Raw genomic sequence first — 26,776 nt, forward strand, 5'->3', positions numbered from 1 at the left:
CTCATTTTAATATGCACTTCTGTGCTAACTGGTGATGTAACTAGTGTGTATTTCTTCATACATTTATTAGTAACTCAAGATCCTTCTGTGAATTGCCTGTTTGCATCCTTCTCCCATTCTTACACTGGGTTGTCTTTTTCCTGTTGATCTGTAGAGGGTATTTATTTACAGTGGTGTGCTCAGTCACTTCAGTCGTGTCTGACTCTTTGAGACCCTATGGACTGTAGCCCACCAGCTTCCTCTGTCCATGGTATTCTCCAGGCAAGAATACTGGAGTGGGTTGCCATGCCCTACCTCCAGGGACCAAACCTGTGTCTTCTGTGTCTCCTGCACTGCAGGTGGATTCTTTACCATTGAGCCACCTGGTAAGCTCAACTATCTGTTATATATGTGGTATATACTGTCTCGAGGGTCCAGCTTGTCTTTTATAATCATGGTGTTGTTGGACAAACAAAAGAAAGTCTTATATTTTGATATATATATTTGTGGTTGTGTTTGCACTTTCCTATTCCAAAATTATAAAGATCATTTTATTTAATCTTGAGTAACAAGCAACATAAAAAGAGTATTCACATAACTCATTTAATCCACATGATAATGTTCTGAATTATGCAGTGGTGTACATCACTGCTGGGTGTCCCACATGGTCCTAGTGGTAAAGAACCTGTCTGACAATGCAGGAGACTTAAGAGACATGCATTCAACCCCTATCAGGAAGATCCCCTGGAGGAGGACATGGCAATCCACTCGAGTATTCTTGCCTGGAGAAACTCCTGGACAGAGGAGCCTGGCAGGCTATAGTCCACAGGGTCGCAAAGAGTCGGACACGACTAAACTGACAGAACACACACACATAGAATCACTACCACATAACATCACTACCACATTACAGACAATGAACTCTGAAGCTCATTGGATCAGCATCTTGTTTCAGATGGAATTGGGTCTGTATAATGCTAAGGCTGATAACAGTAATAGTGGACCACACTTAGTGCTTTCTCTGGGATTTATAAAGCTATATAGTTAAAGGATTATATCTTCTGTTGCTCTACTCATTTTTGTTCTATTCATTTTGTTATCAAGGTTATGTTTGTCTCATTAAATAGGTTTGCAAGCCTCCCCTCCTTTTCTGTTCCTTGTCATAATTTGAGTAATGTTGGGATGTACTGCTTGTCTTAGTTCAGGCTGCTATATCAGAATACCATACCATAGCCTGAATATATAAACAACAGAAATTTCTTACAGTCTGAAGGCTGGGAATTCCAAGATTAAGATGCTGGCAGAGTCAGTGTCTGGTTGAGGACCTATTTCCTGGTTCACAGGCAGTCATCTTCTCCCTGTCTTCACAAAAGGAGTGAGGAAACTGTAGGGTCTCTTTTATAAGATCACTAATTCTATTCATGAGGGCTCTGGAGTCCATGCTCTTATGTCCTAGCTGCCTCCCAAAGGCCCCATTTCCAACACACTGGAGATTAGGTTTCAACACAGAAATTTCAGGGGTAGGGTAGAGGGACACAAACATTTGGTCTATAGCACTGCTCCTTGGAAGTTTGGTCAAACTTGTTTTCAGAACCACCTGGACCTGGTGTTCTTTTTGAAAGTGTGGCACTCGACTACTGTTTTGATATTTTAAATAGTTATTGTTAGCTGTATGTTTCCCATTTTGTATCTGGGAAAATTTGGGCAATTTAGAGTCTACACTCTCATTTATATCCATCTGGAAATTGATGTCAAAACTTCGAGCACTTTGCTTGAGGTTACAGAGAAAGAGAGTAAAGAAACAGCTTTAAAATCAGTCTCCTACACAGACTTGTGGACACATCAGGGGAAGGAGAGGATGGGACAAATTGAGAGAGCTGCACTGACATATACACACTACCATGTGTAAAACAGATAGCTAGGGGGAAGCTGCTGTATAACTGGTATATATATAACAGGTATTCCAGCCTGGTGCTCTCTGAAGACCTAAGGGGGCAGGATGGAGGGGAAAGGGGAGGGAGGAAGGCTTAAGAGGAAGGGGATATATAGATATAGATATAGATATAGATATATAGTTACATAGCTATGACAGGTTTGCGGTGTTGTATGGCAGAAACCAACACAAAATTTTAAAGTAATTATCCTCCAATCAAAAACAAAAAAAGAATCAGTCTCCTAAGTTTAGGCCAGTAAACCACAGGTCCTAGATCAGAGATACCAAAGATCTGTCCATTGTCTTATGCATCCTTCACTATAGTCAATAAGATACTGGATGCACAGTGACTAGCACTCTGGAAACTGATAGGGACCCGCATGATGCTCAGGGGAATGCTTGTGTTGGAGCTCTGATGGCACCGATGACTTTCTGAAATGCTGACCCACACGGCCTATTTGTACCTGCCAATAAAACTATGGCTCTCCAGCATGGTGTGCTGAGCACACAGTTTATACTATGCATTTGTCACATCTACTTTCTTAAGTAGCAGGGACAAAGTCTAACTAATTAGGTCATTGTAGAAAGGATATAGATGTTAAAATCAAAGACTTTGCAGGGAGGCTTACTAGATTTGAGTCTCACCTCCATCTTCTAGCTGGGCAACCTCGAACATGTTTCTATGACTCAGTCTACTCCTATGTATCTGGGAAAAATAATAACTGCAACATGGAAACGCTGTGATAACTAAAAGAGAGAATGCGTAAGAGGCATATGGCAGAGTACCTGGTACAGAGAAAGCAGCCAGAAAATGTTATCTACTATTACTGCTATTGGCCTTAGCATCCTACAGACCAAGGTGTGAATTCCAATCTCATCTGAAACAAACTGCCAAGCCTCTGAGCTTCAGGTTTCCTTGTCTATAATGTGGTAGGCAATACACAGGTCTGCCTAACTTGGAACACTGTTGTTCAGATTAAATGGAAAAAAAAAATGTATGTGAATAATTCTCTTTGTTGCTTGACAGTCAAGATGGTGACCAGCCTAATCTTCTGGCTGCTGACCTGCTTTGAGAAGTCTTGAAAAGAAATGAAACGTTGGGAGGAGAAGGAAAAGTAGAGAATGTGCAAAGTAATTCTAGATGTACATCAGACATAAGCGGTGCTTATGGAGAGAAGGGGATGAGTCCCATCATGGGAAGGTTGAGATGGTGAGCATAGGAAATGCAGCATATGAGGAATGGGACCAAGGAAAGGCTGGACTGCTGATAGATAAATGTGAAGCGAAATATTCTGGAGAGGCACTCATACGAGGTACATGGGAAAAGCAGCTCCTATGTGATCCCCTCCTCCACCCCTACCCAGCCCCCCTCAATCCCATCTGCACGTGACACAGAGATGGTAAACTTACAATCACAATGATGAAATCGAGCCAGCACCAGACACTTCTGAAATACTTTCTAAATCCAAAGGCCACCCATTTCAGACCCATCTCCAAGATAAAAATGTATGTGAAAACAGTGTCAGTACAATTAAGTAATTCTTGGATTTTGGGTTGTTTATCAAGGTTAATATCTTCAAATACCTGAAATGATAAAGCACAGCCATAGGTCAGGTTGACTCTCTGCTGACTTTACTTCTTATTGTTCTTCCTTATTTGAATAAACTAGGATCTCTCTTGGTGATGAGATTTTGCTCACAAGGTATTAAGGCTGAACTTTTCCAGTAGAAACAATTCCTTGAGTAAGTAAAACAAAAGAAGGAAAATCCTATTTCTAGATTTCTGTTGCCACTATAGTTTCCCAGAGTCTCATCAATGGCCCCTAGAATATTAAAAAAAGAAAAAAATCTTACTAATGGATCATCACACTATCTCCTGGTCTTCCTAATCTTTTCAACTCTTGCCAACAATATCTTGCCAACTTTCCCAGAACCTCCCAGTGGCGTTCACCATTTCTTTCATCCTCCTAGTTATCTGGGTGGCTCTATTCAGTGGCTGTTCATTGCTTATAACATCAAGTCTGAAAACCTTAGTTCACACTCTGGATCCTGCCAACCGTGAGGCTTGCCATCCCCCGCCACAAACAGCATTATCCACTTATCCCAGTGTTCCCTACAGATGTGATCATTTTCGTACGTGGACCATGATGTGCAAAAGTTTAGGAAGCACTGGCTAGAGCTCCCAATGTAAATTACTTCGAATGTTGCTAAGTTGCTGCAGTCATATCCGACTCTGTGCCTAACCCTAACCCTAACCCTAATCCTAACCCTAACGTTAGGTTCTATGGACCGTATCCCACCAGGCTCCTCTGTCCATGGGCTTCCCCAGGCAATACTACTGGACTGGGTTGCCATTTCCTTCTCCAGGGGATCATGTCAACCCAGGGATCGAACCCGAGTCTCTTATGTCTACCTACATTGGCAGGCAAGTTCTTTACCACTAGCACCACCTGGGAAGCCCCAAACATTCATTAAGTGTGACTACGAAAATTAGACATCTAAGCTTTTGGAGAGATCCTTTTTCACACTACATCCAAACATTTCCTTAACCCAAAGTATGTGTGTATGTGATTCTTCAGGGTCTATATTGCTAGGCTATAAGCTGTCCTTTTAGGCCTTTACAGTGTTACTGAGGATGAAAGAAAGGAGAGAAGAGGCACTAAACCTGCCGAGCCATTTGGGAAGGCAAGAAAAAATCAGCAATGCTGTTAGGAACTAAGGTAATCTCACAATCCCACAACCCTAGAGAAAAAGAATAAAGAATAAAACAGTCTCACTTTCAACCCCCAAGTGGGCTTTTGACTGAAGAAGGCCCTTCATCTCCTCCTCTCCCCCACTGGCTCCTGGTCAGCCTTTAAGATATCAGCTTACTGATATCTTCTGTAGGAAACTGTCCTTCTTCCACAAGAACAGGTTAGGTGCCATCTTACATGGCCCATTGCTTCTCTGAGTGTACCACTACGGCAATAGTTAGAGCTGTCTGGACTCCATCTGTCTTGTCTACAAGCCTCCAAGCTCTTGAAGGTAAGGGGTTGTCTGTTTGCCTCTTTCAGTTCAGTCGCTCAGTCGTGTCTGACTCTTTGTGACACCATGGACGGCAGTACACCAGGCCTCCCTGTCCATCGCCAACTCCCGGAGCTTGCCCAAACTCATGTTCATCAAGTCGGTGATACCATCCAACTATCTCATCCTCTGTCATCTCCTTCTCCTCCCGCCTTCAGTCTTTCCCATATCAGGGTCTTTTCCAATGAGTCCGTTCTTCGCATCAGGTGGCCAAAGTATTGAAATTTCAGCTTCAGCATCAGTCCTTCCAATGAATATTCAGGGTTGATTTCATTTAGGATTGACTGGTTTGATCTCCTTACAGTCCAAGGGACTCTCAAGAGTCTTCTCTAACACCACAGTTTAAAAGCATCAATTCTTCGTCACTTGGCTTTCTTCATAGTCCAACTCTCACATTCATACATGCCTAATGGAATAACTATAGCTTTGACTAGACGGACTTTTGTTGACAAAGTAATGTCCCTGCTTCTTAATATGCTCTCTAGGTTGGTCATAGCTTTTCTTCCAAGGAATAAGCGTCTTTTAATTTCATGACTGCAGTCATCATCTGCAGTGATTTTGGAGCCCAAAAAAATAAAGTCTCTCACTGTTTCCATTGTTTCCCCATCTATTTGCCATGAAGTGATGGGACCAGAAGCCATGATCTTCATTTTTTGAATGCAGAGTTTAAGCCAGCTTTTTCACTCTCCTCTTTCACTTTCATCCAGAGGCTCTTTAGTTCTTCTTCGCTTTCTGCCATAAGGGTGGTGTCACCTGCATATTTGAGGTTATTGATATTTCTCCCAGCAATCTTGATTCCAGCTTTTGCTTCATCCAGCCTTGCATTTCTCATGATGTACTCTGCATATAAGTTAAATAAGCAGGGTGACAATATACAGCCTTGACGTACTCCTTTCCCGATTTGGAACCAGTCTGTTGTTTCATGTCCAGTTCTAACTGTTGCTTCTTGACCTGCATACAAATTTCTCAGGAGGCAGGTAAGGTGGTCTGGTATTCCCATCTCTTGAAGAACTGTCCACAGTTTATTGTGATCTACACAGTCTAAGGCTTTGGTGTAGTCAATAAAGCAGAAATAGATATTTTTCCGGTATTCTCTTGCTTTTTCGATGATCCAACAGAAGTTGGCAATTTGATCTCTGGTTCCTCTCCCTTTTCTAAATCCACCTTGAACATCTGGAATTTCACAGTTCACATACTGTTGAAGCCTGGCGTGGAGAATTTTGGGCATTACTTTGCTAGCGTGTGAGATGAGTGCAATTGTGCAGTAGCTTGAACATTCTTTGCCATTGCCTTTCTTTGGGATTGGAATGAAAACTGACCTTTTCCAGTCCTGTGGCCACTGCTGAGTTTTCCAAATTTGCTGGCATATCGGGTGGAGAACTTGAACAGTATCATCTTTTAGGATTTGAAATAGCTCAACTGGAATTCTATCACCTCCACTGGCTTTGTTCGTAGTGATGCTTTCTAAGGCCCACTTGACTTCGCATTCCAGGATGTCTGGCTCTACATGAGTGATCACACCATCGTGGTTATCTGTGTCATGAAGATCATTTTTGTATAGTTTTTCTGTGTATTCTTGCCACCTCTTAGGTGCATACCATTTCTGTCCTTTATTGTGTCCATCTTTGCATAAAATGTTCCCTTGGTATCCCTAACTTTCTTGAAGAGATCTCTAGTCTTCTATCTCTAGTCTTCCCATTCTATTGTTTTCCCCTATTTCTTTACATTGATCACTGAGGAAGGCTTCCTTACCTCTCCTTGCTACTCTTTGGAACACTGCATTCAAATGGGCATATCTTTCGTCTTCTCCTTTGCCTTTTGCTTCTCTTCTTTTCTTAGCTATTTGTAAGGCTCTTCAGACAATCATTTTGCCTTTTTGCATTTCTTTTTCTTGGGGATGGTCTTGACCACTGCCTCCCGTATAATGTCATGAACCTCCATCCATAGTTCTTTAGGTACTCTGTCTGTCAGATCTAATCCCTTGAATCTATTTGTCACTTCCATTGTATAATTATAAGGGATATGATTTAGGTCATACATGAATGGTCTAGTGGTTTTCCCTACTTTCTTCAATTTAAGTCTGAATTTTGCAATCAGGAGTTCATGATCTGAGCCACAGTCAGCTCCTGGTCTTGTTTTTGCTGACTGCCTCTTTAGGGGAGACAAATCTGAATGGTGTTGAAAGCTCATTTCCCATTTCATTTTGGAAGCTTAGTAACAAGCTGGGTCAGCAGGTCTGAGTTTGCTCAAAGGAAGAGCAGGCTGATATCAGAACTGAGCATTGGAAACTCCCATAATATAACTAGGCCTAATCCAGGATGCTCCTATTTCTATGTAGTTGCCCAAATCAGAGCTTCACAAACTCTCATGAGCCTTAAACCACCTAGCGTCTGATTCAGCAGGTCTGGGGTTGGCCCAAGACTCTGAATTCTTAATAAGCTGCCAGGTGATATGAGGCTGCTGGTCCACATACCACACATGGTGGTGAGGGACTAGATGTTTCTTGTCTCCATTTCTCTATAAATACGTGCAGTGAAACAGGGCCTGTGTCTGTCTCCCGGAAGCCTCTGCATTGTGTTCAGTCTCACTCTGCCCAGCCTACACTTGCCTCATCTGAAGGCAGATGAGAACTAGGAGATCTGTGTACCCTCTGCTGCTTCTCTGATTATAAGTTTTCTCACACAGGTGTCTATGTGACCTTGTGACAACAACACTGCTTTTCCACTAAGTAGCACAGGGCATGACAGATAACAGCAACTATTTGTGGAATAAGTACGAGAACCTCATCACTTGGAAGTGTAGATACCTAATGAAATTTAATCACCAGAAGATTACAGGGAAGCCTACAGGATGACTGATAAAAAATTAATCAAGGGAATTCTCTGGGATTGTCTTAGAGACATTTGATTTTTTGTTTCAGGAATAATTTACATAGAAGTAAGGAGGTAAATGGGCTTCCCTGTGGCTCAATGGTAAAGAATACACCTGCCAATGCAGGAGACATGGGTTTGAACCCTGGGTTGGGAAGATCCCCTGGAGAAGGAAAAGGCAACCCACTCTAGCATTTTTGACTGGGAAATCCCATGGAGAGAGGAGCCTGGCAGGCCATAGTCCACATGGTTGCAAAGAGTTTGAAGAACAACAAAGCAGGTAAATGGACTGTCTGTTGACCACAGGCTCTGGTGGACCCCAATTCATGCTCATCTCCTTTCATCTGGAGATTACACAGGTGTAAAGCACTAACCAGGAAGGTAGGGGTGTAGGAACAAGATGGGTCCTTGTCCCTTCTAGCAATTTACTGTGAAATGTTCTGTGACTCTAAATCAATAAGGGGAACTCAGTACTCCATTCACTTGGGATGACAAATACTAAGAGAATTTAGTTTTACATTATGGCCATTTTAAGAGGAAACACAAGACATAAGGGGAGGGAGAGAGAGAAACATGTAGGTGATAAGAGAAAAAATATTGTTGCTCAAGGTGAGGGTATGTGTGCAGAGGAGGAGAGAGGACAACAAGGTGAGGAGAGAGCAGAAAGGAGTTCATGACCATATGGCTAGGGAGGTTGATTGATTCAGTTATTTCCAAAGCTCATCAGAAATCACAACACACCTCAATTTGGAAGGATCTGTCATACACATAAAACAGTATCTTTTTTCCCTCCTCTCAAAGGATCATGAGTGGTGAAAAATACCAAGGCATCTTATATCCTATTCTAGCCCCTGTAGACTTCTCCTCCTAAATGTTTTATCTTTTAGAAAACAACACAAGGGCCATCAGGAAAAAAGAGAATAGGAGCATTGCCATCTAGAGGAGGAAACATGTAGAATACACTGAAAATGTCTAGAAATCCCCCAGGAATGATGGACAGACTTGGAGTTAAGGTCAAGACGCCAATAGCCACTTTAAAGTGCCAATCTGGGGACTTCCCTGGTAGTCCAGTTGTTAAGATTCTGTGCTTCAACGGCAGGGGGCACAAGTTTCATTCCTGTTCAGAGAACTAAGTTCTCACATGCTGTGTGGCATGGCCAAAAAACAAATAAATAAATAAACACATAAATAAGGTGCTGACATGGGTCATGCCTCCCACAGGTAAAGCATCTTCAGCTTGGGGATTTCCCAGTTGTAGCATTTCTTCAGAACATGCTGGCAAAATCCTGTCCCCTAAGGGGATACACCAATAGAAATCCCACTTTTTCCTAGTTTCCCCACATTCACAGCTCCCTGAAGGGCCAAGTCAGAATGAAGCCACCAAGCCGCCTTGCCCCCCAGTATCCCCACAAGACCATGACAATTTACCAGTGCCCCACTGCTCAGCAGAATCACAAAGATAATAAAGCTCTCAAACCAGCTGTGTTGCACTATTTGGTAGCAGGTTTTTCGCAGGCTCCACCAAATGATCCAGGAGGACTTTCTCTTGTCCACAGTACAGCATAGAGAGCAGCAATTCAGGCCTACAAGGAATTAGAGAGTCACTATCATTAGTGTCTATGATACATGTGCATTAATAGCCCAACTCTTCACCCTCCTTGTACACGCCATGTAACTTGGCAAACCCTCCAACTAAAGAGTTGGAGTCTTTTTCCAACACTTTGAGTCTGGGATCAGCCATGTGACACCATTTGGTCAACAGAGCAGAATGCTGCTGCTGCTGCTAACTCGCTTCAGTCGTGTCCGACTCTGTGCGACCCCATAGATGGCAGCCCACCAGGCTCCACCGTCCCTGGGATTCTCCAGGCAAGAATACTGGAGTGGGTTGCCATTTCCTTCTCCAGTGCATGAAAGGGAAAAGTGAAAGTGAAGTCGCTCAGTCGTGTCCGACTCTTAGCGACCCCATGGACTGTAGCCCACCAGGCTCCTCCGTCCATGGGATTTTCCAGGCAAGAGTACTGGAGTGGGGTGCCATTGCCTTCTCTGACAGAGCAGAATAGGGGTCATCATATGCCAATTCAGACTCAGTGAGAACTTCAACAAAGATATAGAACTATAGAAAGTATTAAAAAGAACCAATCAGAACTGAAGAAAATAATAACTGAGATGAGAAAGAATACAACACTGAGATGAAGAATACAATAACTGAGACGAAACAGTTTAGAGGATGCAGAAGAATGAAACTAGTGATCTGGAAGGCAGGGTAGTGGAAATTACCCAATCAGGATAGCAAAAAGAATTTTTTTAAATGTGAAGAGCTTAAGGGATCCCTGAGAAAACATCAAGTACACTGACATTAGCAATATAGGGGCCTCAGAAGGAGAAAAGAGAGAAAAGGGACAAAAAACTTATTTGAAGAAATAATGACTGAAAATTTCCCTAATCTGGGGAAGGACACAGACACCCAAGTCCAGAGACGGGAGCACTGAGATTTTCAAACAAGATGAACCCAAAGAAATCCATGCCAAGACACATTATAATTAAAATGTCAAAAATGAAAATAGGGACTTCCCCAGTGGTCCAGTGGTTACGACTCCATGCAATCAATGAAGGGGGCATGGGTTTGATCCCTGGTCAGAGAAATAAGATCCCATGCTGCAAGTCATGGCCAAAAAAAAAAATCATAAAAAAACTAAAGATAATCTTAAAAGCAGTAAGGGAAGAACTAGTTACATACAAGAGAAACTTCATAAGTCTATTAGATGATTTTTCGGCAGAAACTTCACAAAGCAGAAGGACTGGCACAATATATTCAAATTTTTGACATTTTAATTATAATGTGGACTGCATTATTATCATGTTATTCAATTCTTTCCCACATTTTCTAAGTCTTTGTTGAAATTCTTACTAAAATGAAGTTCTCCATTTTCGTCCCTAGTTTGGTGAAAACTCTTATGATCATCTCTTTGAATTCTTTACCAGGTAAATTACTTAACTCTGTTTCTTTAGGATTTTTCTTGGGTTTTGTTTTTCTTTAGGGTTTTGTTCTTTCATTTGGAATATATTCCTCCATATGCTTATTTTGTTTGACTTCTAGTTTTTGCTTCTATGAACTAGGTGAAATGGCTACCTATCTTGGTATTCATGGAATGGACTTGTGTGGAATGTCCCCTGTGTAGACAGCTTGCACCTGGCATCTTCAGCAGGGTTACCGGGGCTGAAGCTTGCCAGGGGCAACTCCTGGGGAGCACTTAGGTATACGAGGCCACCTAGGTGCAGCAGCTGAGGTTAGAGTGGGCTTGGGCTGGAGTCAGGCCTTGGGGAGTGCTAAGTCCAAGGCTACCTTGGTGGGGTAGCTAGAGCTGGAGTGAATGAGGGCTGGGGATAGTTCTAGGGGTGAAGCAAACAGAGGTGCTCTCTGCTGTCTCTGACCCCACAAAGGGATCCAGTACTTCTCTGTGCACTTGGCAGAAGCTCTAGGGTTAGAACATGGATTTCCTTCCTTTGTTCGTGAGATTTCCCAGGCAAGAAAATGGGAGTAGGTTGCCACTTCCTCCTCCAGGGGATCTTCCTGACCTAGGGATCAAACCTGGGTCTCCTGCTTTGCAGGCAGATTCTTTACTGTCTGAGCCACCAGCGAAGACCTGACTAACACACTAGGGTTGGTACATGGATCTCTTTCTGGTATAGTCTAGATGCCCTTTAATCTGCTGTTTTCTTGCTGATCCCAAGGTGGGTGGGTCTGTGCTCTGGCGCCCCAACAATATCCCTTCCTACTGTAGGTCACTAAGTTGAGGGTGCAGTTCCCATGGATACCATGTCTCCATCTTTCCCACCTGATCTATATGTTCTATGTGCAGTAGCTGTTCTATCAGTCCTCGGGTCTTTTTCAGGGGGAATTGCCCTACAAGTAAGTGTGTATTTGGTGTTTCCATGGGTGGAGGTGAGCTCAGGGTCTTCCTACACCACCATCTTGGATGCCTTCTCCCAGAAAAAATTTTGAGAGATGAGTTGAGGGCCTGGCAAGAGCTCTAGCCAACCCCAGATTTATGATCAAGTTCTCTTGATCTATGACCTCAAGGATATCCTGACAATTGATGTATTAGGAACTCTACCAAGTGGTAGGAATACTGGCTCAGTGGGCTTTCTAGAAAAGTTTTCCCAAGATTCTACCCTAGAAGTTGGGCTGTATGAATTGACCTCACCTGAATCAAGAATTTCCTGAAATGGTCTCAAGAATCCAGGGCAGACTCTCTTCACTTTTGTCTCCAGTAGAATAAGAAAGGATCTATCAAACTACACAGCTTCAAAGAACAACACAATCCCATCCAAATAGTCCATGAACTGAATGTAGGAATATTGCCACTTACCTTTGGGCAAACACCTCTCTGGTTCCTTTTTGGGAACCATTTGAAGTACCCACATAAAGGGATCCTGTGGACCAATCGTGCTACATTCTGAGAGCACACTTGTAGCATCAGACTTCTATACATCAGAACAAAGGAAAGGGGGAATCATTTTCCAACACTCTCTGTCACCATGGTTAATACCTAATATCTTATTTTAGGACTTTTAATGCATGAAACTAGGTAGGTATGAGGGGTGTCTAGAAAGTATCCCTCTTGTTAGGTTCTTTCCTAAATGCTCTGACCAGCCCTGACTCCAAGACAGAATTCTCTAATTCCTCTCCCTTGGATGATGAAACGTAAAAGCACATGACACAGTATCTCAACCTTTTCCTCTCTCCAAATCTTACCTCTGATCTGCTGACAAACCATACATATAGAAGCCAGGTGATGAGGAGGAGGCCACTTTACTGAAAATGAAATTGTCAGCTACCTCAAGTCCCAGAATAATAGGCCTAGAACAGTGGTTGTATTGATTTTATTTTCCAGGTGACACTTTGGCAATGTTTAAAGACATTTTTTATTTTTGCAATGGTAAGGAGGGGGCGCCCCGGATTCTATGGGCATCTAGTGGGTAGAGGCCAGGGTACTGCTAAACACCTTACAATACACAGAACAGTCCACCATAACAAAGAATTATTATCTGGGCCCAAATGTCATACTGGAGAGGCTGAGAAACCCTAGCCTAGATCTTTGCTTAATGATCTAATTTTGAGAGTTTGCTATGTACTAATCTTGGTATTTTTCCATAGTGGCTATTTTGAGCAAGCTAAGTGGATGAGCTATGTTTCTTCTGGGAACACCCTGGGAAAATTACCTTCTGAAGATTTTGTATTGACATAGGAGGATCATCTTCAGAGAATACATCAATTTCCACACTCTGAATTCCTGGACTAGTGGGATCCTTGCTCTTCTGATGGACTTCACTGCCCTGACACTGAGAAACCAAGAGTAGAATTAATACTCCTCCTGGATATGAAACAAGTTTTAATTCTATTTGGTTTTCTGTTTGTCATGAAAATTGTGACATTATTTAACTTTTTCTCTTTACTTTTAAAAACTGCTCCAGAAAAAACTCAACATAAAATAATTCTGGAAAAACTATTATAGTAAACAGATAATGAAACTTACTCATAAGTAATATAATCAAAACAACATGATTTGATACAAAATTCAGCAAATAATTAAGTGAAACTTACTGTATCCTATCAATTTAATGGCTAAATAATAGATTGTTTAATAAATAGTACTGGTATAATTAGTTATCCCTGAAAAAATACTACAATGCCATAATACAGTAAAAAATTAAAATCGATAATCACTTGAGGTTCTAATGTAAAAATACATGAATAAAACTATTAAAAGAATAATTTGGAAAATAATTTTGTATTCTTTTAGGTACAGAGGATTGGCTTAGCAAAATAGGTAACCAAAAGGCATAAAGAAAATATGAAAATATACTATAACATAAAAATAAAAGATGAATTTTGTCTGATGATCTGCAGCTAAATCTAAGAAGGATATACAAAGTCACATCTTAAGAAAGGTTTCGTCCTAAAATATATGTGAAGATTCTTGTGATTCTGACATTGTATGGGCATAATTTAAGAACGCTGCTCCCCTTGAACACATATACACAAAAAACAGGTACACATTATCTATGGACCAGACACAGAACAAAAATAAAGTAATAACAATTTTAAGCATGCAGCAGGTAATGGTGAATAGAAGTGTCCCATGTGAAAAAGGAAACCATAGTTATACCCAAAGCTTGAAACTCTGGGCTTGGTTGAAGTTCTTGTACTTAAGAGAGAAAGTTAAAAGCAGCTGTGGCCAATGCCCGGGGTTACAATTATACAAAGCTGCATACCTAGGGAGGCAGAAGGAAGTACAGCCTCAGAAATAAGACCTGGGCAAAGGGAGCCACTGGCTTAGTGACTGGATCTGCAAAATGCCTAGTATCACTATTAAAGAAGAATCAGCTGCCAATATAAGATTTAGTTCTGAAATGGATCCCTTAGAAGGGTCTATTAAAGATACCACAGAACTTAGACTGCAGTGAGAGTGACAGACCCTCCCACAAAGATGAACTTTACAATTTATATTCCAAAGTGTATGACGAGACAAACATAAAATCAGTAGTCCTCAAAAATTAACTACAGGGAGGTTAATTTACTTGAGGAAAAAGAACAAAATTAGTATAGTAATCTAAAAATGTCATTAAAATTAATACATTTATAAAAAAGACATTCAGTGTTGCTTCCTAAATGGTAGAGTAAGGAGATCTAAAGAATGTTCCACAGTAAAATTAACATAAATGGTGGAAAATATTTGTAAAAAAATATTTAAGGTTTCTGTAAATTGTCCTAAGGGCATACAGCAAATGAAGAAATATTTACTTTTTAAAAAATCTACGCTATTCAGTAATAACAGCAGGAGTCTATGGCACTTTAGCCATGACCTACTCTCTCGCTTCCCACCCCCAGCTCAGTTTGATGGAAGTTCCACTTTAGGCAGATGTGACCAGGAAGATGGGGCTCCCTCTGCCGTCAGCTCCCAATGAAGAGATATATATCTCATTAGAATGTGCAGGTCACCAGCTTTTCTCATCTCCAAATCTGAGTTGAAGAGGCTAAATTTCTGGTAAATGTGGTCAAGAAGTTGGATTTCTTTTTTCATTTCAGTTACTACTCATAGGACAGAGACTTTATTCCAAGTTCAAAAGCTTGACAAAACTGGGCCCCTGATCTCCCTTACTCCAGCTAGTTTGCAGGGCAGAGATTCCATGCAGGAAGAGGGAGGCTGAGAGATGAGAGACTACTGCCCCTCCAAGTATCCCGGGTAGTGGCTAAGACATCCTCCCCAGGGTGGCAGGAAACTCATAAGAAACAAAATCTCCTTTTACGCTATATTCACTTCACCTTCCACACCCCATTTCTCACTTTTCAGTCTTTTGGTGCTCAACCAAAGGCATTTGATTCCCTCATTGCCCTAGCCCACTCTGAACTCCTCTGGTATCTCCCACCTGTGCCACATGTGCAGGACCATGATTAGAACCAGCCCCAGATGTGCAGCCCCCACATTTTATACCTTTATCATCTCTGCATAGTGCTCAGGACAGAGGAGGCGACCAGTACACAACGGCAACTCCAGCTTTAAACGATCTCTGAGTCTATGTATGAACCTGCATACCTGTTTTCCAGCCTCAGGTTGTGTGACAGCCTGTGCCTTATCCTCACCAGGGGATTCAGCATCATCTTCTTCCTCTGCAAGTGGGGCCAACCAAGTCCGATCATGCAAGGTCATTGGTGCAGAAGTTAGTACACCAAACTCCTCCCAGATCTCTGGGCCCTTTCTCATCTCTGTGACCAGGGGAATGATATCTTTGCTCTCTCCACCAGGGCCTTCTGTCACCTCTTTTTGCTTTGATAAATGTTGCCTCCTGCACCGCTTCCTGAAAAAATGCTCAACAGTATGTATTATAAAACAAAAAGCCCGGCGGAACCGATCCAGGGCTAGCTGGACTTTGGTTTTCTTGACCTTTCCTTCCAAGTGTCCATTTCTCTCCTCACTGCTGAAGGAATTGAGTAGCAAGGCAATGAAGAGGTTGAGTACCTAGGAAGGGGCAAAGGGAGAGGGACATAGGGAAAATTTAGCAAAGGAAAGAATACAGTAGGGTTCCACAACAACTTTTCCCCAAGACTGGAAACAAAATCAAATGAAAGTTCTATGTACTTCTGTCTTCCAAGAAAGTTCATCTATAAAATAAAGAAAAGGAGAGAAGATTGAGGAAGTTATAGAGACATCAAGATAAGACCAAAGGAAATTGAAGTTAAAGGGTACAAACAGCCAGATGCATTCTGTCTGTGTATAAGCAGCGTGTATTGTAGAGCCTAGCCAGGGTAAGGTGAAAGGCATAACCTTGTGGCAAAATCAAAAGTGGATATTCCTTGGGGATCAGCCAGAATCATGAGGTTGGACTTCTGCTGGAATTGCCCACATGGATATGAGTCTAATGTCTAGGACCGCTGTACTATGAGGTCCTCTCCTATCTGCACAATTTGAGAGATGGTACACTTGTGCAGGTTTTTTACCTTTTTTGTTTGTGGCTCTGACCAGTTCAAAAATATACAGCTTTGGGGGAAGTGTTTTGTGGGTGTTAATGGGTCCAGCCACTCTTCCTCAGCTTCACCATGAGAATTCCCAAGTCTGAATCGTTGCTCAAGCTACCCTCTATTTGCTAAGTCCTCTTTGCCTCTGAAGTGCCTTTTTCAAGTACCGTGTCTCCCACAATGTCTTCCTTAGCACTCCCTTCCCACTCCCTTGATCTTGCATATCTCCTATCTTGCGTATCTCCTGTTGTCTGCTAACACCATTTATTAGATACTGAGGACAGTTAATTATATTTGTATGAGTATCATTAATTATATTTGCATGATAGTCCCAACTCAGTTCTGAAGATCTTATGCTCAGGTATCCTTGTCTGTCTCCTGTCTCATCACACCCTCAATGGTGTACACTTGATTAGTTTCTCCATAGAGTACCATGTTTCCTGCTGTAAGTAACAGATACAGGGCAAGCTTACATAATAAGAAAATGCCACATGACAAAATGTTGAAACTAAAAGACAGGGCCAATTATGCCTTGATAATAGGTTTGTTCCACCTTCAGTCTACCTTCCTCAGGGCTGACTTTGTCTTACTTTGGCACTTCTCATGGTTGCATGATGCTTGCGGTTCTACCAAGAGTCACAGTCATAAAAGGGCTGGAGGAAGAATAAGGACCACTTTTTTCATCATTCCTCCTTCCTCCTCTCCTCCTTCTCCTTTCCTCTCATCTTCCTTCTTTGAAACAGCAAGAAACCTTACTCTGTGGACATTTCTTTACATCTTTGTTGTTATTGTTCAGTTGCTCAGTCATGTCTGACTCTTTGCAACCCCATGGACTGCAGCATGCCAGCCTTCCCTGTCCTTCACCATCTCCCAGAGCTTGCTCAAACTCATGTCCATTGAGTTGGTGATGCCATCCAACCATCTTGTCCTCTGCTGTCCCCTTATCCTTCTGCCTTCAATCTTTCCCAGCATCAGGTCTTTTCCAATGAGTCGGCTCTTCCCATCGGGTGGCCAAAGTATTGGAGTTTCAGCATCAGTCCTTCCAATGAATATTTAGGGTTGATTACTGTTAGGATTGACTGGTTTGATCTGTTTGCACTCCAAGGGACTCTCAAGAGTTTTCTCCAACACCACAGTTTGAAAGCATCAACTCTTCAGCACTCAGCCTTCTTTATGGTCCAACTCTCAGATCCATACATGACCACTGGAAAAACCATAGCCTTGACTATACACAGCTTTGTAGGCAAAGTAATATCTCTGCTTTTTAATATACTGTCTAGGTTTGTCATTGCTTTTCCTCCAAGGAGCAAGAACCTTCTAATTTCATGGCTGCAATCACCGTCCATAGTGATTATGGAGCCCAAGAAAATAATAGCAGTCACTGTTTCCATTGTTTCCCTATCTATTTGCCATGAAGTGATGGGACCAGATGCCATGATCTTAGTTTTCTGAATGTTGAGCTTTAAGCCAGCTTTTTCACTCTCCTCTTTCACCTTCATCAAGAGGCTCTTTAATTCCTCTTCGCTTTCTGCCATAAAGGTGGTATCACCTGCTTATCTGAGGTTGTTGATATTTCTCCCCACTATCTTGATTCCAGCTTGTGCTTTATCCAGCCTGGCATTTTGCATGATGTACTCTTTACATCTATGGACCAAATTAAGTAAAAAATCCCTACCTCAGCCAATCAGTGGCGATTTGAATAATCACTTGGAGTAGGATAGACAGTGGGGCATCTTTAAAGTACTACATGATAGGTTTTCTTTCATGCTTACCATACTGTCTCCAAATCAAATTCAAATGCAGATTTTTAAATATTATATAACATTAAATTTATAATACTATATTTAAATAACAATTTTCACTAGTAAAGTGTTGGAAAAGAAGCTAATGCATTTGTCTAGCCCATGCATTTAAAACAACAACAACAAAACTGAGACACTCACCACGAGTTTTCCAATCACCATGATCGACAGAAACACAATAACACACAGTGTTGGGTTAGCTTCTTGCATACATTCCCACATGTTTTCAATCCACTCGCCACAGAGGATGCGGAATACCACCAAAAAGGAGTGGTAGAAATCCCCCATGTGCCAGCGTCGTAAACATAGGACTTCAGGATCACAGGACTTTAAACGATTCTTTCTGTAATTGAATTTAGAGCCGAAAAGCTGCATGCCAACTACTGAGAAAATAAAGACCACAATGGCCAAGACCACAGTCAGGTTTCCAAGGGCTCCAACGGAATGGCCAATGATCTTAATCAGTGTGTTTAAAGTTGGCCAGGATTTGGCTAACTTGAAGACCCTCAGCTGTAAAAATAATAATTAAAAAAAAGACAATAAACAAAAATGGAAGAAAAGCCAGTTAGGACAAATTCCACCTGCTCAGCTATAATTCAAATGACTTGTTCCCAAACCATAGCATTTATAACTTTCAAAAGTCTTTTCAAAGCCAAATCCATCCTAAACATGGTCAGCAACTCCATGCCCCAATCTGATATTCACCCATATTTATTTTTTGTTTTAAAAATGAAACATTTGGTCTAATTTTTTTAAATGATAAAGACTTTGGGATCATCATGGTGGAACTGAGCATGCACATTAATTAAACAAAATGAATATATTGGAACCCTGTATAATATTGGTTGTTGCTGTTATTTAGTCACTAACTCGTGTCTGACTATTTTGTGATCTTCATGGACTGTAGCCCACCAGGATCCTCTATCCATGGGATTTCCCAGATAAGCATACTGGAGTGGGTTGCCATTTCCTTCTCCAGGGGATCTTCCTGACCCAGGGATCAAATCAGCATCTCCTGGATTGCAGGCGGGTTATTTACTGCTGCACCACTGGGGAACCCCCAATATGATGTTGTTCAGTCGTTAAGTCATGTCCAACATTTTGTGACCCCATGGACTGCAGAATGCCAGGCTTCCCTGTCCTTCACTATCTATACTAAGGGTCAAAAACTCTGGGCCCAGGGCCAGATCCATCCCATTACCTGCTTTTATATGGCCTGAGAGGTGAGAAAGTTTTTTACAACTTTAAATGGTTGGAAATAATTTTTTTAAATATTTCATTACACATTAAAGTTGTATAAAGTTCAAATTTTCATGTCTGTAAATAAAGTTTTATTGGAACACAGCCACACACATGCGTACTCTAATGTCTACAGCTACTTTTGTGCTATGATGGCAAACTGAGAGGTTTCTACAGTGACCATATGGCCTGTAAGACTGAAAAAATTTACCACCTGGCTTTTACAGACAAAGTTCGTTAACTCCTGCATTATATAATTGAGCTCACAAGTTGATGTATTGTGCCTAGGAGGAAAAAGGCAATCAACTACTCAAGACACGTTCTCTTTTTCCAGAGAGAAATTCTCTCCGTGGAAACTTACAGGCCTTATAGGAGACAATAACAGAAAGAAGCACAGTAACTAGTTTCACAGATTATTTCTTATCTTAACTTTTAATGTAAACCGATGGTTTCACTCCAAAGTACAGTCCTGTTAAGTGTCAACTTTGGGGTTGGACCAAAAGTTCATTTGGGTTTTTCATAAGATGTTAAAGAAAAACCTGAACAAACTTTTTGGCCAACCCAATATTTGTGGAGGGGCAGGGAGATACTGCAGATCAGTTAGACTTCTCTCACAAGAGAGGGACCACTGCTGTCTACATAGAGGGGAACTGGGGTCATCTCAGGGAGAAAATGTGGTTCTATTCTTGTCCATAGACAAAGTCAGAGAACTCCTTGCCTCAGAGCATGGCTGTAATAAGCCTAACCAGTAGTATAGCAAATGTAATTTTGCTCACCCAAGCACCAATAAAACTTTAGGGAGCAGCCTAAAAATGCCTGATTTTAAGCAGTGTGTTTTTCTAATATATGCCAACTATAAAATGTATGCTTAAGTAACTGAATCAAACGTCTTATTCCACAGGTTTAGAAATCCTATCCACAGAGAAGGAGAAACATTGTATGACACCCCTTATATGTGGACTCCAAAAAGAAATTATATAAATGAACTTACTTGAAAAACAGAAAGAGACTCACAGACTTAGAGAATGAACTTATGGTTGCCGGAGAGAAGGATGAGGGGGAGAGATAGTTAGGGAGTTTGGGATGGACATGTGCAAACTGGTATGTTTAAAATGGATAACCAACAAGGACCTACTGTATAGCACAAGGTACTCTTTTCAATGTTATATGGCAGCCAGGATAGAAGGTGAGTTTGGGGGAGAATGGATACATGTATGTATGGTTGAGTCCCTTTACTGTTCACCTGAAAATATCACAGCATTGTTAATCAGCTATACTTCAATATGAAATAAAAAGTTTTAAAAAAAGAAAAAAAGAAATCTTATCCATGCCCCCTTCAAAAAAGTAAATCTTTGAAAGAGGACAAGAGGTAACCTTTTGTGGTTTCCTGATTCCCTTCTCAGATGCGATTTGTCTGTGATTTCTGCCCATATCTCTTATGGGGTCTGCCTCATGGTCATTTCTGGGCATGTCTTATATTTTCCCTAGACCACAAACTCCTTGAAGGCAGTGTTTCCCTCACCTTTGAGCCTTCCCCCGTACATATCAGGTACTCGGCAAAGGTTACTGGGGTGCCTCCAGTGGTTTGTGGATGAAGGGCAAAGACTACAGAAAAGGACTGTGCTACTGGCAGCAATGAGGAGGGACCCTGTGAGACAACATCTGCTGGCAGCACCTGCCCCATCCTGGGCTGTGTAGTAAATACCCCCTAAGTAAGCCCAGCTGTGAGGGTGCCTGGCTTAGAGTTCTGTGGGGGAAAAGATGGTTGGAGGGGGTTGCACACAAAACAAGGAGCACAGTCCTGACATCAGAAGACATAATTTTGCCTCTGGTTGCCTGAAGGGTCATCTTGCAGCAGGGGTGGGAGGAGAGTAGGGGTTCAACTGAGAGAAGACCGCCTGGGACTCACAAGTATATTATAGACCTGGGTGGCAGGAGGAATGTAATTTGGGTTCCCAGATTAAGGTAAAATGGTAAGCTTTAATCCGAAACTAGCTATTGAACTCACTGAAGACTCTTCAATCCTGGCAGATAAGTTATTCAGTAAAATAAGAAAGTAAGTGCCTTACCACTCTTAAGGAACGAAATGATATTGAACTTTTTCCTGAAACTATATGGTTTAATATCACATCTGCCAAACTCAGAAGAGCAACAACGCTGTCAAAAATGTTCCATCCTCGACGAAAGTAGTGGTAGGGATCCAGCGCCATGATTTTTAGGCACATTTCAGCCATGAAAATGCCAGTGAAAACCTACAGTGAGACAGAAAAAAAAAAATGAGAAAAAGAAGGTATGTCCAAAGGAATTACAGAGGTTACAAAGAAGCTAACTGTATTCTCATACTTGATACAATATACCCTGCAGTCCATGAAAAAGAAACATTTACGACTGTAGCATGGATTTCACTTTACCTTTTCCCCTCTCCCCACCACCCTGTCCCACTGTGGCCTCCAGTCCAGTATCACCAAGCTAACAGGCATCAGGATGGAGAGTAAATATTATTTTCCATTCTGTCAAAAAAATAAATAAATAAAGCAAAATTGGCTTCTTGGTAGATGGCAGAGTAATAGGAAGTGTCAAGCAATTCCTCCTCTGAATTCTCTTAAAGATACTAATAACTCCAAAGTGAGGGGAGTACACAACAGCTCTGAAAAGTAAAGATAAATATCATTCATAAACAAAAATACAAGAGCAGTTTGTCTAAACACTCAACCTCAACACTTTGGTCAGAAAAAAAAAAATTAAGGTCCCAGAACAAAGAATTGAAAAACACTACCAGACACAGAAAAAATGTTTTTGAGGAACCTGATATAGAAGATAAACCCTGAGTTGGTTATGGTTGAAAGGAAGATTAGTGAATCAGAATATAATCTTAAGAACTCCCTCAGAATGCAGGGCACATCATTCCAGAACAAAACATTAAAGAATTAAAAGGAGGGGCAAGAGTTTAAGAAGCACTAAACTATGTCTTTTCCACGGGAAAAATAATTCTTGATCTTTAACAATTAGATAAATACAGGCTTAAGAAATTTGCAAAATGTTGCACAGTAGCCATGGCACCCCACTCCAGTACTCTTGCCTGGAAAATCCCATGGACGGAGGAGCCTGGTACTCTACAGTCCATGGGGTCGCTAAGAGTCAGACACAACTGAGTGACTTCACTTTCACTTTTCCCTTTCATGCACTGGAGAAGGAAATGGCAACCCACTCCAGTATTCTTGCCTGGAGAATCCCAGGGACAGCGGAGCCTGGTGGGCTGCCGTCTATGGGGTCGCACAGAGTCGGACACGACTGAAGCGACTTAGCAGCAGCAGCAGCACAGTAGCCAAATGCAAAGTTAAATCTATCTCCTAAATCTATCTCCTGATTATGCACAGGCTACATAATCAGCTTTCCTATATCTTTGCAGAAAATAAGGCAAAGCATTTCTTCATAGCAAATAGCACATTCTCTATCATAAACACACACAGAAATTAAGCAGAAATGAGAAAAACCATAGTGTGAAAATAATACAGTAGTATAAAAAGGGTTTTTGTTTTTTGGTTTTTTTTTTTAATAAAAGAGGGTTGGGCTTCCCTTGTGGTTCAGCTGGTAAAGAATCCACCTGTAATGTGGGAGACCTGGGTTCAATCCCTGGGTTGGGAAGATCCCTTGCAGAAGGGAAAGGCTACCTACTCCAGTATTCTGGCCTAGAGAATTCCATGGACTGTATAGTCCATGGGGTTGCAAAGAGCCAGACACGACTGAGTGACTTTCACATAAAAAGGGTTAAAATCCTTTTAAATGTTGTTCATTATAAGACTCTCCTCTTTAATTCTGGAAACAACAGCAACAACCTATAAATGATTAAATCTCTTTATTAAAAGTAACAGGTGGTCTATTTTTATAAATAATGAAATGACTAATGATAAAATATAACCCTAAAATAAAATGACACAAGTTAAAATAAAAGGATGGGCAAAGGTAAATCCCAGATAGGCAAATAAAAAGAAATCAAGAGTGGCAAAAAAAAAAAAGTTTATATCTATCTTTTTCCTTTAAATATTGTTGCCTGTGTGTGTGTGTGTGTGTACTAAGTCTCTTCAGTCTTATCCGACACTTTTCAGTCTTATCCGACTCTTTGTGACCCTATGGACTTTAGCCCACCAGACTTCTCTGTCCACGGGATTCTCCAGGCAAGGATACTGGAGTCGGTTGTCATGCCCTCCTCCAGGGGATCTTCCTGACCTAGGGATCAAAACCGCGTTTCCTGTGGCCACTGCACTGCAGGTGAATTCTTTACTGCTGAGCCATCAGGGAAGCCCCCAACATTGCTGTCTATCCCTAAAATGCCACAATCAGTGCCTAAAAGCATGATGTGCTGTGTGTTCCAGTTAATTGTGCAGGATTCATCTCCATCCCCTTTTGACCCACTCTTCCTCCTCCTGTCTCCTTCAGGCTTTAGGTGTCTTAGCCTGACAGCAACACTAGATGCCCAGGGAACCATCAGTTTTGCAATCCAATTCAATTGCTACTTATGACTTCTCAGGAGCTCAATGGACTCCCCTTGATTCAAGCAATTCTGAAGCCTAGAGAGCCTATTTCTGAGTGTAGTCCACAGAACTCCACAGGCCGGCTTAATCCTGCTCCATCCATCAGAGGAAGGAGGTCTGGATGTGTTCCTTCAGGCTCAGGGCTCCAAGGCCTCCCATCATCACCATCATGGGAGCACAACAGATGAGATGGCCGCTCCCTTTTTTGCATGTGTAGTGAATGGGGTGCATGGAATGGATGCACAGGCTACATAATCAGCTTTGCATGTTTCTCTTCAATTTCCAGGACTCAGGGTCCAGCTGCTGCCTGTGTTTTCAGACACCAACAATGTCTCTGTGCCTCAAAGAATGTCACTTAATTAGCCACCTTCAAACTGCAAAATGCAACTTCGCTTCAGTACCTGGGATGCCTGTTCAGTGGGAAATATGAGAGGTGGGCTTTGGTTACTTTCGATAGTTGGATCAATAGGTGAAGTGATGGACAGACCACCTTTGCAATTGGGAAGCCCTGTCTGTGGAGACGACCCTGTCAGAGATTTTTTGAGTATTCTCTGGAACTTATCTAATAACTCTGTCTACTAGGAGGTACTGAAAGATGGGTCCTGCTGACTCTGTTGAGGTAGGTACTGTGGCCCTGAGGTCATACCACATTCTCCCTCCAAGTGAAATAACCGCATTAGGCCACTCTGGGACACCTCAACAGGAGAGAACTAAACACCCTGGCCCCGATCCCAGAAGACCCAGCCTGTTAGAAGGTAATCTGTGTGTCAGGTTCATTGTGCAACATGGAATCTAATCCAACATATGCGTACCCAAAGGGCACTTCTTCCTAAAGGCAGTATGGGAAAAAGAACTTAAAATACAGACTATCTATAAGGAGACCCACCCTGGTCTTATATTGAAGTTCCTTTCTCTTCTTTATAGGATGTGGAACCAAAGGTGACAGGCACCTGTCTACAGTTGTACATCATCCTAAACTTGATGCATAGATGCAGCTCTGTGGACCAACTCCTGATTCAACAGGTACTTTGGGTTCTTGTCAATGTAAAAAAAATTTTTAAACATCCACCTACACACATACTTGGAAATATTCTGTGATGCTAAAAATGATCATCGTGCTAGTAAGACCATAAGAAATTAGTTTCTTCCTTGTTTTTCAACAAAAACAAAGTTTTCCCTTGTTTTTAAAATTAAAAAACAAGTAAAGCCGGTGCACTGGGACAGCCCTGAGGGATAGGATGGGGAGGGAGGCAGGAGTGGGGTTCAGGATGGGGGACACATGTATACCCGTGGCTGATTCATGTCAATGTATGGCAAAAATCATTACAATATTGTATAGTAATTAGCCTCCAATTAAAATAAATTAATTAATTTTTTAAAATAAAATAAAATCCATGTGTTCTAAAAAAAAAAACAAAAAAACAAGTATTCCTTTAAACTAGAAAAATAACATAAAACTTTAAGAAGAAAAGACTCGACATTCTGATAAGATTTTTAGCTAATTAACTCATTAGAAAATTAGGGTAGAACATTCACTGAGTACTTACTATTTCTGATACTTGGGAAACTGATTTTCCCTTGGGCCTTCTGCAGGAATTATGAATCAAAGTGAACAGTTCTTGAAAAGTCTGTTCCCCTACCTTAGTTTTCCCAATTTAACAGAGACTACTGAAGCAGGCTCATCTGGAACCCCACCCCAGCTCACTCTCCACCTCACAACCCACTCCTGGGAAAGGAGACCTCCTACAGCTTCCAGGCCCCGACTCACCTTTACAGGGAAAATAACACTTAGCAATGGCAGTCACATTATTTTGTGACAAATGATGTCATCAACATCACTAGGTACCATGGTACTCATTACCATGGGTCCTTGGATATGGTTAATATTTTCTTGATTATCCAAGATAGTTGACCTTTTAAGATGTCTGCTTGCAGACTTCCTTGGTTGCACAATGGAGAAGAATTTGCCTGCCAATGTGGTGGACACAGTTTCGATTCCTGGTCCAGGAAGATTTCACATGCCACGGAGCAACTAAGCTCATGAGCCACAACTACTGCGTCCACGTGCCCAGAGCCTGTGCTCAGCAACAAAAGAAGCCCCCACTTCTCACCACATTGAGAAGCCTAGGCACCGCAACAAAAAGGAGCCCCCACTCACTACAATTAGAGAAAGCTACAGAGCAAAGCAATAAAGACTCAGCACAGCCAAAAAAAACCAGATGTTTACTTGCTTCTTTCTTACCAAATAATGACTCTTTAGTCATCCATTAGATGACTAAAGACATAACTTAACATACTTGAGAGTGAACAGGGCCCACTGAAAGTTAATGAAATGGGTAAAAATAAAATTCTAACAGTCATTTTTTCCCTCTACTCCACCTAAGAGAACCAAAGACCCATGTTAGGTTAGACCATGCACAAAATATCTAGACTTGAAAGAGTCATAATTCACAGTTTGAAATATGTTCCATATTTTTTAAAACCTAGAATTACCAAGTTCCCTGTGTACAATATATTCTCAAAATTCTGGTCCATTTTGTAATGTTCCATGGCCAAGAAGACAGTGTTGATTATGATGCAGATGGTGATGGCCAGCTCAGTAAAGGGATCGGTCATCACGGTTCTCAGGACCTTCTTAACGTCTAGCCACCAGGGGCTACAGTCCCACACGAGGTATTTGGACGCCAGATTTTCCCCACATGGGAGGCAAGGCTCCTGTGATTTTTCTTGTTCTGGAGAAGAAGAATGAAAAAGCACTTGAGGAGTTAGCTCTGCACCAGTCTGGCTGCTCTTTGCCTGTGGGTCCTTCTTTCCTCTTGTCTGGCATCTTCTGAGCTACAA

The 26,776-nt window shown here is 41.6% G+C and overlaps 1 protein-coding gene across 1 annotated transcript in view; it reads right to left on the reverse strand.

Moving 5' to 3' along the window:
- SCN11A (sodium voltage-gated channel alpha subunit 11) overlaps nt 1-26,776 on the reverse strand; it is a 133,222-nt gene that overhangs the window by 25,787 nt on the left and 80,659 nt on the right. Inside the window, exons 16-23 of the mRNA XM_081527406.1 lie at nt 26,429-26,667; nt 21,473-21,655; nt 18,306-18,674; nt 15,443-15,865; nt 13,068-13,187; nt 12,215-12,329; nt 9,273-9,427; nt 3,323-3,496 (exon numbers count right to left, since the gene is read on the reverse strand). Coding sequence (XP_081383532.1) covers nt 3,323-3,496; nt 9,273-9,427; nt 12,215-12,329; nt 13,068-13,187; nt 15,443-15,865; nt 18,306-18,674; nt 21,473-21,655; nt 26,429-26,667 — 1,778 coding nt within the window. The remainder of the gene's footprint in view (nt 1-3,322; nt 3,497-9,272; nt 9,428-12,214; nt 12,330-13,067; nt 13,188-15,442; nt 15,866-18,305; nt 18,675-21,472; nt 21,656-26,428; nt 26,668-26,776) is intronic.

The sequence above is a fragment of the Giraffa tippelskirchi genome, chromosome 9, assembly GCF_054371585.1.
Source record: "Giraffa tippelskirchi isolate mGirTip1 chromosome 9, T2T-mGirTip1v1.2.pri, whole genome shotgun sequence".
Lineage (NCBI taxonomy): Eukaryota > Metazoa > Chordata > Mammalia > Artiodactyla > Giraffidae > Giraffa > Giraffa tippelskirchi.